Genomic DNA, 12,566 nt, shown 5'->3' with positions numbered 1-12,566 from the left:
CATTTCCATGGCCATACTTCCATTGACCTCGATGACGATGCCGATATCCCTACCATCGGTACAAGAAAAATTCTCAGGCTGCTCAGAGATGTCACGGGCTACTTTTTCGATAGCCCCATCATCGATTCAGCCGCAGCCGTCTATGGCATCGATGGCCTCCGTATCATCATGGATTCCTAGGCCAATTCCTTCATTACTTCCTGTGTCCATACCAGCAACTTCCACGGTAACACCTCACTATACAATAGCTTCAACGGAAGCTCCTGTACATAGTTTAACTCCTTCTTCAAAAAAGGCACCAGGGAAGTCCAAACACACTTCCAGATCTGTCACTGACATCTCTTCGGAAAAGAAATTACATGAAATCCTCACGAAGAGATACCAAGATCTCTTGGCATCTTTGCCAGTGGGGCCTGAGGAAGAAGCAGACACAGAAAGAGAAAGGGAAGTAAGTGACACTTCACCTGACCCTCAAGATCCCTTACAGGGCACATCAGGGATGTCCCCATCTAGGGTACAAACCTCTCATACATACCAGACAATATCGGATACCTGGTCAGATACACAATCTGAACATTCTTCGGAGGATTTCCTTTCGGATCATACTCCCCCTCAGGCAAAGAAACAATCTCCTCCTGAGGATTTATCCTTCTCTGCATTTATCCAAGAAATGTCAGAATCTATTCCCTTTCAACTACAAGCAGAAAAGGACGAAAGACAGCAAACTCTGGAAATTCTACAGTTCATAGATCCCCCAAAACACAATTTGGCTATCCCAGTGCATGAGGTGTTGCTGCAACTCCAGCAAAGAATCTGGGAACACCCTTGCACAACACCAGGAGTCAACAGAAGAGTGGACTCTACTTACTTAGTCCAAGCTGCACCAGGATTCGACAAGACCCAGCTTCCTCACAACTCCCTAGTGGTGGAATCTGCGCAGAAGAAGTCACGAAGATCTAAAACCCATGCCTCTATTCCTCCTGGAAAGGATAACAGGTTTTTAGACCTTATTGGCAGGAAGATTTACCAAGGGGCTATGCTAAATTCCAAAATTGCTGCTTACCAATTGTACATGACGCAGCACCAAAGGAATTTATGGAAACAGATGGAAGAATTCTTACCCTCACTGCCTCAAACACAACAAGAGGCAGCTCAACAGATTATCCAAAAGGGCTTTGATGCTGGAAAGCATGAGGTTCGTGCAGCATACGACGCCTTTGAAACCTCTGCTAGGACTGCAGCATCTGGAATATCTGCAAGAAGATGGGCCTGGCTAAAGGCTTCGGACTTGCGCCCAGAAGTTCAAGACAAGTTGGTGGATTTGCCCTGTCAGGGTGACAATTTGTTCGGCACAAAGGTGCAAGACGCTGTTGCACAACTTAGAGATCACTCTGAGACTTTGAAACAGCTCTCCACTTTGTCACATGACACATCAGTCCATCCTCCACGAAGACCGCCCCGTAGGGACACAAAGCGTCCATACTATAGACCAAGGAGATATTATCCGCAGAACTCTAGGCCAAGACCTGCGAGACCCCAACAGCGTCCTCAACAGCGACAGCAAAGGGCCGCACGACCTCAGCCACCGCCTCAGACAACTTCAACCTCTGGTTTTTGAAAGCCGTCCCAGAGAACACTGCCAACTACCCAACCCTCATCCACAGTTACCGGTTGGGGGAAGAATTTCCCAATTTTACTCACAATGGGAAAACATTACAACAGATCAGTGGGTCTTATCAATAGTTCGTCAAGGTTACCAACTAGACTTCACATCCCCACCTCAGGAGTTACCACCAAAACACTCCTATCTGGACAACGATCCTCAATTACAAGTAGAATTATCTGCCCTTCTGAAGGCAAATGCGATAGAACCCGTACCATGCACTCAGAAGGGAAGAGGATTCTATTCCCGGTATTTCCTCATTCCAAAGAAAACCGGAGGCCTACGTCCCATCCTAGATCTCAGAAATCTCAACAAATTTCTCAGAAAAGAGAAATTCAGGATGTTATCATTAGGAACCATGCTTCCACTCATACAACAGGGAGATTGGCTTTGTTCTCTGGATCTTCAGGACGCATACACTCATGTTCCAATCTTCCCACCTCATCGCAAATACCTCAGATTCAAGGTGAAAAATCACCATTTCCAATACAAAGTCTTGCCGTTCGGCCTAACCTCCGCCCCGAGAGTATTCACAAAATGCCTAGCGGTGGTGGCGGGACACTTACACAAACAGGGAATTCATGTGTTCCCTTACCTCGACGATTGGCTCATAAAAAGCCAATCGCAACAAGGAGCAGTAACTTCTCTTCATTCCACAATACAGTTACTACACAAGCTGGGATTCATCATCAATTATCAAAAGTCCCAGCTGCAACCATCTCATGTGCTCCAATATATAGGTGCAGAATTAAACACCAACATAGCACATGCGTTTCTTCCAAAAGACCGTGCTCATACGCTGTCCCAACTGGCATACGAGGTATCAAGGCAACCGTACGTGACAGCTCATCAGTTCCTAATCCTATTGGGACACATGGCTTCTACGGTCCACGTCACACCCATGGCACGACTTGCCATGAGACTCACCCAATGGACTCTACGATCACAATGGATCCAAGCCATTCAACCACTGTACTGTCAAATCAAGGTAACCCACCAGCTTCGAGCCTCGCTACAATGGTGGACAATCAAGAACAATTTATGCAAAGGCCTACCTTTCCAAAAACCGATCCCTTGCATAACATTAACTACAGATGCATCCACATTGGGATGGGGGGCTCACCTGCACACTCTTCAAACTCAAGGGACTTGGACAAAACTCGAAGCCACATATCAAATCAATTTTCTAGAACTTCGAGCTATACGTTATGCGCTGCATGCGTTCAAGGACTACCTTTCACACAAGACTGTGCTAATCCAGAAGGACAATACAGTAGCCATGTGGTACATCAACAAACAGGGAGGTACGGGTTCGTATCTCCTATGTCAGGAAGCAGCACAAATTTGGGACTGGGCCTTAGACCACTCAATTTTCCTACAGGCGACTTATCTTGCAGGGATTCACAACGTCCTAGCAGACCGACTCAGTCGCCAATTTCAGCCACACGAGTGGTCTTTGAATCCCTCAGTTGCGACCAAGATCTTCCGACAGTGGGGACAACCGTCAATAGATCTCTTTGCGTCGCATCTGAATTACAAGGTGCGCAACTTCTGTTCTCTACACAACCAGAAGAACCACCCAGCCAAGGACGCCTTTGCTCGCCCTTGGAACTCAGGCCTACTCTATGCGTACCCTCCAATACCGCTTATCACCAAGACGCTGGTGAAACTGCAACAGGACAAAGGGACAATGATACTCATAGCCCCGTATTGGCCTCGACAAGTATGGTTTCCCACACTGCTAGACCTGTCAGTCAGGGATCCAGTTCGCCTGGGAGTACCTCCCGATCTCATTACTCAGCATCAGGGTCGGTTGCGCCATCCCAACCTCCAATCTCTGTCCCTGACAGCATGGATGTTGAAAGCCTAATCCTACAATCCCTTGATCTTTCAACTGATGTTTCTCAAGTACTTATAGCCTCCCGTAAACCCTCCACACGAAGAAATTATTCTTACAAGTGGAAGCGGTTTACTTCTTGGTGCAAGCAAAAGCACATAGATCCTTTCACTTGCCCCACTACTTCTCTATTAGATTATTTGTACCATCTTTCAGACTCAGGTCTGCAGACATCATCAATCAGAGTGCATCTCAGCGCAATCTCCGCTTACCACACCAAGATAGGGGATGCACCTATATCCACACAACCTCTCGTCACTAGATTCATGAGAGGTCTCAATCACCTTAAGCCACCGATTCGGCCTCCTGCTACACAATGGGACCTGAATCTGGTTTTAACAAGGTTAATGCATTCTCCTTTCGAACCTATAGATTCCTGTGACCTTAAATATCTCACATGGAAAACTATTTTCCTCATAGCCATCACATCAGCTAGGAGGGTTAGTGAGTTACAAGCACTTGTCACATACGAACCTTATACAAAGTTTCTCCATGACAGAGTGGTTCTCCGAACACACCCAAAATTCCTCCCTAAGGTAGTTACGGAATTCCACTTGAATCAAACAATAGTTTTACCCACATTCTTTCCTAGACCTCACTCTCACCAAGGGGAAAGAGCTTTACACACTTTGGACTGTAAACGTGCATTGTCTTTTTATTTGAATCGCACTACATCCCTTAGAAAATCCAATCAGCTTTTTGTCTCTTATGATCCAAATAAGCCAGGTAAAGCAGTGGGAAAACATACTCTATCCAATTGGTTAGCAGATTGTATACAATTCTGCTATGAAAAAGCAGGCCTTCCTCTCCAAGGGCGAGTAAAGGCACATTCAGTAAGAGCCATGTCAACTTCAGTAGCACATTTTCGTTCAGTGCCAATTATTGACATTTGTAAAGCAGCAACATGGAGTTCTCTTCACACCTTTGCAGCTCATTACTGTTTGGACAAGGAAGGAAGACAGGATTCAGCCTATGGACAATCTGTCTTAAAGAACTTGTTTCCTGTTTAATCCCAACTCCTTCTACATCCATCCTGCTGTATTCTTCGGCTGACTCATTTCTTAAACACGGCATTCCGGTTACCTGCATGGACAATGACTCAGCCTCTAGCTTGCTAATCACCCATATGTGAGGACTAGCATCCTGCTTGTCCTGGGATAAAGCAAAATTGCTTACCTTGTAATAGGTGTTATCCCAGGACAGCAGGATGTAGTCCTCACGGAACCCACCCGCCACCCCGCGGAGTTGGGCATCAGACTTTAGTTTCTTATTGGCTAACGCTTCTTGCTACATACAAGACTGGAGTGAGACCCCTGTGGCAGGGAATATCATGGCATGCCGGGCATGCTCAGTAGCCTCAGGCAGCCAAATCAAAAGCTTCTAGAAACTTGCCAGAAGTTTTTCCCGCCTAAGGGCTCCGTGAATGACGTCACCCATATGTGAGGACTACATCCTGCTGTCCTGGGATAACACCTATTACAAGGTAAGCAATTTTGCTGTATAGCGTGTCCATGAGGCTGGGGGAGAGTTCACCGGTGGGCCGGTCACCCTCCCCCATTTTCCAGGGCTCCAGCCCTGAAGGGGGTATAAGAAGGAGAGCAAATTAAAAAAAAAAAAAAAAAAAAAAGAGTCTGGAGCCACTTAAGCCCTGTTGGGGACAGGCAGTGAGCTCTTTGTTCGGTTAGCCCCAGCCTGCCAGTGCCTCTAAGGACCCCAGAGGGGGTGGCTGTGTCACCCGGCGCAATTTTCTGGTAAGGGTTACTTACCTTCTTTTTGGCGCACTTTTCTGTCAGCTCCTCTGCCGTCGCGATGCCGCACTCTTCGGCCTGCAAGGCCTGTGGGGGGGCGGGGGCGCTACTCTCCCGGGAGGGTCTCTGCTCCCGATGTCTTCCCGGGGGCGAGGGACCCTCCCGGGGGCCGAGCGCTGCCCGCAGCGATTCTTCTCTTCCTCCGGCGTCGCGGCAGCGCACATCTCTGAGCAGCCGTTCTTCGGCCCCTCCTCCTTCGGGGAGGAGAGCGGCGGCCATCTTGGCCACGCGGCAGGCGGACCAGTCGGCTTCGGAGGAGGAAACCTCCCCTCCTCCTTCCCCTCCCGACCTGAGCCTGCGCCCACGGTGCGATTTGGAGGACTTTGGAGCCCCCCTTCCCCCAGGCTCACAGAAAAAGGATTTAAAAAGGTCGGTGCCGTTTTCCTCTGAGTTTGTGCTCCTAATGCACAAAGCTTTTTTACAGGCAGAGTCTGGTTGGGAGGCAGAAGGTCCCTCTCCCCCGAAGGTCCCCAAGGCTGCTTTGATTCAGGAGACCCCGCCGGGGCTGCGATCCACAGGGACACATGTCACCTGCCCGCGGGGGGGGGGGGGGGGGTGTGTGTGTGGCCGGGAGTTCGGGGGACTCAGGAGCCGCTCCGGATCCTCCGGGGGCAGCGGACTTGCAGGCAGCAGACAACCAGGGGGCCGTAGAGGGGGACGACCCCCAGGTGCTACGTTTATTTGGGAAGGATGAGTTAAGTTTCCTCATCCTCCATGTCCTGCAAGAGCTGGAGCTGACAGCTCCCCCTCCCAATGCGGACACATCCACGGGGGATATTGCTATGGCAGGCCTTCGGGCCCCCCTCAGACTTTCCCTTTACATCCCAAGGTTTTGCAAATTGTTTCAAGGGAATGGGAACTGCCGGAGGCTTCCCTGCGGGTGAACAGGGCCATGGAAAAATTATATCCTTTGCCCGCAGAATCTTTGGATCTTTTTACGACACCCGCGGTGGATTCAGCTGTCACAGCCATGGTCAAGCATACGGCTATCCCGGTTACGGGGGGAATAGCCTTGAAGGATCTCCAAGACCGCAAGTTGGAGGTCTTATTGAAACGCATTTTTGACATGGCGGCCTTGGGTGTCCGGGCAGCCGCGTGCAGTAGCCTCGTCCAGAGGGCCAACCTGCGCTGGGTCCAACAGCTCCTGACCACGCAGGATCTTCCTCCGGCTGAGGCGGAGCAGGCAAATTGTGTTGAAGCGGCGGTCGCTTACACGGCGGATGCTTTATATGACTTGCTGCGCACTTCAGCGCGAATTATGTCCTCGGCAGTTTCAGCAAGGAGGTTGTTGTGGCTCCGTCGTTGGTCGGCAGACGCCACCTCCAAGGCCAGGTTAGGCTCCTTCCCCTTTAAGGGCAAGTTGCTATTTGGTGAGGAATTAGATCAGCTCATTAAGGACCTGGTAGATAACAAAGTGTACAAATTGCCCGAGGACAAGCCCCATCAGTCTCGGCCCTTCGGGAATACCAGGGCTCGTTTCCGGGGTCAACGGCGTTTCCGTACGGGTAGAGGTGGTTCCTTTCCCCAGAAGCAGCAGCCCACAAGGTCCCAGTCCTGGTCTTCTTCCTTTCGTGGTAGGCGGCCTCCGCGGGGAGGGGCCTTGCAAGGATTCGCAGCTGGCAAGCCCGCTCAATGAAGGCGCGCAGACCCATTCCTCCGTTCTTTTAATCGGAGGTCGGCTGTCCCGGTTCTGGGAGGAGTGGGTCAAAATAACTTCGGATCAATGGGTGCTCGACGTCGTTCGGCACGGTTACGAGTTGGATTTTGTACGTTCCCTCCGGGATCTCTTTATGATATTGCCGTGCGGTCCTCCGGAGAAACAGCAAGCTATAGTTCAAACCGTCAACCGCTTGAAAGCCATGGGAGCGGTGGTCCCGGTCCCACCGGACGAGGTCAAGACAGGTCGGTATTCCATATACTTCCTGGTTCCCAAGAAGGAGGGCACCTTCAGGCTGATCTTGGATCTAAAAGGCGTGAACAAGGCATTACGAGTGCCTCGTTTTCGGATGGAGACGCTACGGTCTGTTATTGCGGCCGTCCACAAGGGAGAGTTTTTGGCTTCTTTGGACCTGACCGAGGCGTATCTTCACATCGGTATCCGAGAGCGGCATCAAAGGTACTTGAGGTTCATGGTGTTGGGGTGTCATTACCAATTTTGTGCCCTTCCATTCGGGCTGGCGACCGCTCCTCGGGTATTCACCAAGGTTCTCGTAGTGGTTGCGGCTTCCCTCCGTCGTCAAGGAGTTCTTGTGCATCCCTATCTCGACGATTGGCTCATCCGGGCGAAGTTGCAAGAGTCTTGCAAACGGGCGGTTTCCTTGGTGGTGCGTCAACTCCAGTTGTTGGGTTGAGTAGTCAACTACGCGAAGAGCCGACTCGAGCCGACCCAACAGTTGGAATTTTTGGGCGCTCGGTTCAATACCCTAGAGGGCAAGGTCTTTCTCCCACATCAACGCATGCTCAATCTCATGGCACAGGTGCGGCGCCTGATGGACCTTCCCATTCCTATGGCTTGGGATTATTTACAGATCATTGGTCATATGTGTCTACTACGGAGATGGTGCCGTGGGCTTTTGCGCATATGCGGCCGTTACAAACAGCACTGCTTTCTCGTTGGGATCCCAGATCCAAGGATTACGGCCTGGAGCTGCCCTTGATGGACCTGGCCCGCTCCAGTCTCTCCTGGTGGCTAACTCCTGGTCATCTCCTGCAGGGAGTGGACCTGGAGCCTCCGTCTTGGATAGTGGTGACGACTGATGCCAGCCTTTCCGGCTGGGGGGCGGTCTGTCAGTCCCGAGCAGTCCAGGGCACCTGGACAGCGCTCCAGTCAACTTGGTCCATCAATCGCTTGGAGACCAGAGCGGTATGTATAGCTTTACGCCGCCTCCTTCCGATCGTGCACGGCCGAGCGGTCCGGATTCTGTCGGACAATGCGACTACAGTGGCATACATAAATCGGCAAGGCGGCACAAAGAGTCGGGCGGTGGCGACAGAGGCGGCATTGCTGATGAGCTGGGCGGAACGACACTTGTCGCGGATCGCAGCCACCCACATAGCTGGCGTGGACAACGTGCAGGCAGATTACCTCAGTCGACAGCATCTAGATCCAGGAGAATGGGAGCTGTCGGCGGAGGCGATGCATCTCATCACCCAGCGTTGGGGGACTCCGCGCTTGGATCTGATGGCGACTCGGCTAAATGCGAAAGCGGCGTGTTTTTTCAGCCGACGACGGGAACAAGGGTCGGAAGGCGTGGATGCGTTGGTGCTTCCGTGGCCCTGTCGAATCCTTCTTTACGTGTTTCCTCCGTGGCCCCTGGTGGGAAAGGTGTTACGGCACATAGAGGATCACCAAGGTATGGTGATTCTTGTAGCTCCGGAATGGCCGAGCCGTCCGTGGTTTGCGGATCTCGTCAACCTGGCGGTCGACGGTCCACTACGTCTGGGTCACCTTCCCAATCTTCTCCATCAGGGTCCGGTGTTTTTCGATCTGGCAGATCACTTTTGTCTGGCGGCCTGGCTTATGAGCGGAAGCAGTTGAGGAAGAGAGGTTATTCGGACGCTGTTGTTTCGACTCTTCTTAGGGCGCACAGGTTACTTATGCTAGGGTTTGGAAGATTTTCCACGTATGGTGCGCTGCGCTAAGTATTGCGCCCCATCATTCGTCCGTGGGTCACATCCTTTTGTTTCTGCAAGATGGCCTGAAGAAGGGGTTGGCGTACAATTCGCTTCGAGTTCAGGTTGCGTCGTTGGGCTGCTTAAGAGGCAAGGTCGAGGGGTTTTCTCTTGCGAGTCACCCTGATGTTGCGCGTTTTTTGCGAGGTGTTCGGAATTTGCGACCTCCGGTGCGGGTTCCTTGTCCTTCCTGGAACTTGAACTTGGTACTCCGTGGCCTGTGTGCGGCACCTTTTGAGCCTATCAAGATGGCTTCATTAAAGGATCTGACTCTCAAGACGGTTTTCCTAGTGGCCATCTCCTCGGCCCGTCGTGTTTCGGAGCTACAGACTCTTTCTTGCAGAGAACCGTTCTTGCGTATTTCCGCGTTGGGAGTCTCCTTCTTGCCTAAGGTGGTTTCATCGTTTCATGTTAACCAGACGGTTGAGTTGCCTTCTTTTTTGGAAGAGGAGCTGCGGTCTTCTCAAGGTAAAGACTTGAGGCGTTTGGACGTCCGTCGGGTCCTTTTGCACTACTTGGAGGTTACCAACGACTTTAGAAGGTCGGATCACCTTTTTGTATTATGGAATGGGCCCAAGAAGGGGCTTCAGGCGTCCAAGACTACAATCGCACACTGGTTGAAGGGCGCTATTGCGTCCACGTATATTGGTTGCTGTAAACCTGTTCCGGATGGGCTTAAGGCTCATTCTTTGCGTTCTCAAGCGACTTCGTGGGCTGAAAATCAATTGGTCTCTTGTCAAGAGATATGCAGGGCGGCCACTTGGAAATCATGGCATACGTTTTCCAGGCATTATCGGCTGGATGTCCGTGGTCTGTCCGCACAGTCCTTTGGGAACAGCGTGATTCGAGCGGCTCGGGTACATCCCAGCAGTCTGGACTGATCCTGGTACGTACAGGGAAAGGAAAATGAGTTTCTTACCTGATAATTTTCGTTCCTGTAGTACCAAGGATCAGTCCAGACGCCTGCCCACAGTTCTGGGAGTCCGCTCGTCTTCTTATATTCTAATATTCTTCATTGGCAGATTATGTTCGCTACGTTTGGAACAGTTTTAATGGTAAGTTTGTCGTTCTCTAGTGTTGTCCTGTACACTCCTTTGCGTTGTACTGGTTATACCTGGTTTTCTATGTCATCCAGGAGGTTTCTGTTTGATCTAGTCTTTGAGTAAATAAATAAATAATTACAAGGGGGTAAAAGAAATTTTTGAGGGCATTGTCGGAAGTGGTTCATTCATTACTTCTGCTTTGATATCACATATACTGAGGGATCGCAGGTGGCACACCAGTATATCTAGGGGGTGCTTTCAGTTTTCTCTCTGACTCCATCTGCTGGAGAGGAGGCATAACCCAGCAGTCTGGACTGATCCTTGGTACTACAGGAACGAAAATTATCAGGTAAGAAACTAATTTTCCTATCTCAAGCAAGTATTTCTTCTACATTTCCTTAGGCGCCATAATAGGATCTCCAGGAAAGTTAATAAATCGGAGATTTTTATTCCTGAGCTGATTTTCAAGGTTTTCCAAACGAGTTTTAAGCAAATAATTTTCCTTGATATTATTTTGCTGTAAGTCCGTCACTTTTCCCACATCATTCTTTAGTGAAACATCGTCCACTTTAATATTACTTATACCCTTTTCTACCATTTTCATACATACTTCCAGCTTCCCCATAGAAGTAACCAGAGGATTAATCTGGCTAGTGATATTTTTATTAAACACCTGTAAAGCGTCCCATAGTGCCTCAATTGTCACAACCAGGGGTCTTACTAGCTCCACAGGGTGATGTAGTAAGAAAATTAAATTCCTTTCGGCACTGTAACCACTAATATCGTCAACAGAAGAGTCTCCCACCCTGACTTGAACTTCCACAGAATCCGATAAGGCCTGCACACTTCAGCCTCAGCAGAAGGTGTTACAGCATCTTGGAAATCTCAAGCCAATGCTCCCTCCAACTGCTGTGCTTGTGCGGTAGGGTAAAATGGAGGCAGTTTATGTAGGGGGTTTAGGAAGTTCGCTCCCTTACAGGGGTACATACACACATAATCATGTCCATGTGTACACGACTCTTAAAATCTACCTTATAAGTCATTTTGATTAGTAGCAGTTAATGGACTTCTCCTCCAAGAACTTATCCAAACCTTTTTTAAACCCAGCTACACTAACTGCACTAACCACGTCCTCTGGCAACAAATTCCAGAGTTTAATTGTGCATTGAGTGAAAAATAATTTTCTCTGATTCATTTTAAATGGGCTGCATGCTAACTTCAAGGAGTGCCCCCTAGTCATATTATCAGAAAGAGTAAATAACCAATTCACATTTACCTAATCTAGACCTCTCATGATTTTATAGACTTCTGTCATATCCCCTCTCAGCCATCTCTTCTCCAAGCTGATCAGCTCTAACCTCTCTATCACCTTGCTTATGTATCTGGCATGAAAAAGAGTTTGGAAGTAAAGATAGTTTCATTCAAACTCTTCCCAACTTGTTTGCAATGACATCTCTTCCTGATGGTGAATAGGACTTTATTGTCATAATGGTATTGGGATAATGGTAATTATCTTTCACCTTACTGCTAGTAATGATTCTTTGCTTTGCAAGTCTCCCTCATATCTACAGATCATTGGGACAGTGGCTTTTTCTATTCAAAGTAATGTCCTGTCATATTCATTTCCAACTGATTTGTATGAACAAAAATATAAGGAATAATGGGAATAGTAAAACGGCGTAAATGAGATATGAGGCAGAATAGGAGGCAACATACTGCAGTAAAGAGAATTTTTACAATTAAGTGTTAGATATGTTCCCTGCTGTTTCTGACTGCTTCTTGCTCCTGTAATATATGTGTGATATTGATAACTCTTCTGGTTTAACTCTTTTTAGAAGCTGAAGTGTTTGTAAAAATCATTTGGGAACATTGCCTGTCCAGGATGTCATTGCTGGCAGAATGTCAATAAATCCAAGTCTTTGTCCAGTGTTAGTGGAACAGATAAAGGAGCCTGCATCCAACTTCAGTTTACTAAAGAAACATTTGTGTCTGTTCTTCAGGGAACCCAGATCATGCATTCGATTTAAGTGTGCACTGACCAATACCATCATGGATGTGCTGCGACAGAGACCAGGCTGGATGGAAGTGAAAGAGTAAGTCTCAGCCTTATCCCGCACACTGATGTACTCCCTCACTACTTAACCTAGTCTTACTCGCTTACTCTTCCTTTCTCCAGTTCTCTCCTGCTCGCCTCCCTCAGCCTGACCGTCTGGCACTTCCCTGATTGACAGTCTCTCTCTATCTCTCTCTCTCTCTCTCTCCCTCGCACACTGATGTACTCCCTCACTACTTAACCTAGTCTTACTCACTTACTCTTCCTTTCTCCAGTTCTCTCCTGCTCGCCTCCCTCAGCCTGACCGTCTGGCACTTCCCTGATTGACAGTCTCTCTCTCGCCCCCCCGCACACTGATGTACTCCCTCACTACTTAACCTAGTCTTACTCACTTACTCTTCCTTTCTCCAGTTCTCTCCTGCTCGCCTCC

The 12,566-nt window shown here is 49.2% G+C and overlaps 1 protein-coding gene across 1 annotated transcript in view; it reads left to right on the top strand.

Moving 5' to 3' along the window:
- Positions 1-12,566, top strand: part of TTLL9 (tubulin tyrosine ligase like 9) — a 124,926-nt gene that overhangs the window by 25,895 nt on the left and 86,465 nt on the right. Inside the window, exon 2 of the mRNA XM_029611031.1 lies at positions 12,084-12,176. Coding sequence (XP_029466891.1) covers positions 12,084-12,176 — 93 coding nt within the window. The remainder of the gene's footprint in view (positions 1-12,083; positions 12,177-12,566) is intronic.

Source organism: Rhinatrema bivittatum, chromosome 8 (assembly GCF_901001135.1).
Source record: "Rhinatrema bivittatum chromosome 8, aRhiBiv1.1, whole genome shotgun sequence".
Taxonomy (NCBI): Eukaryota; Metazoa; Chordata; class Amphibia; order Gymnophiona; family Rhinatrematidae; genus Rhinatrema; species Rhinatrema bivittatum.
The sequence above is the reverse complement of the archived record's forward strand: the minus strand, read 5'-3'. Positions and strand labels throughout refer to the sequence as shown.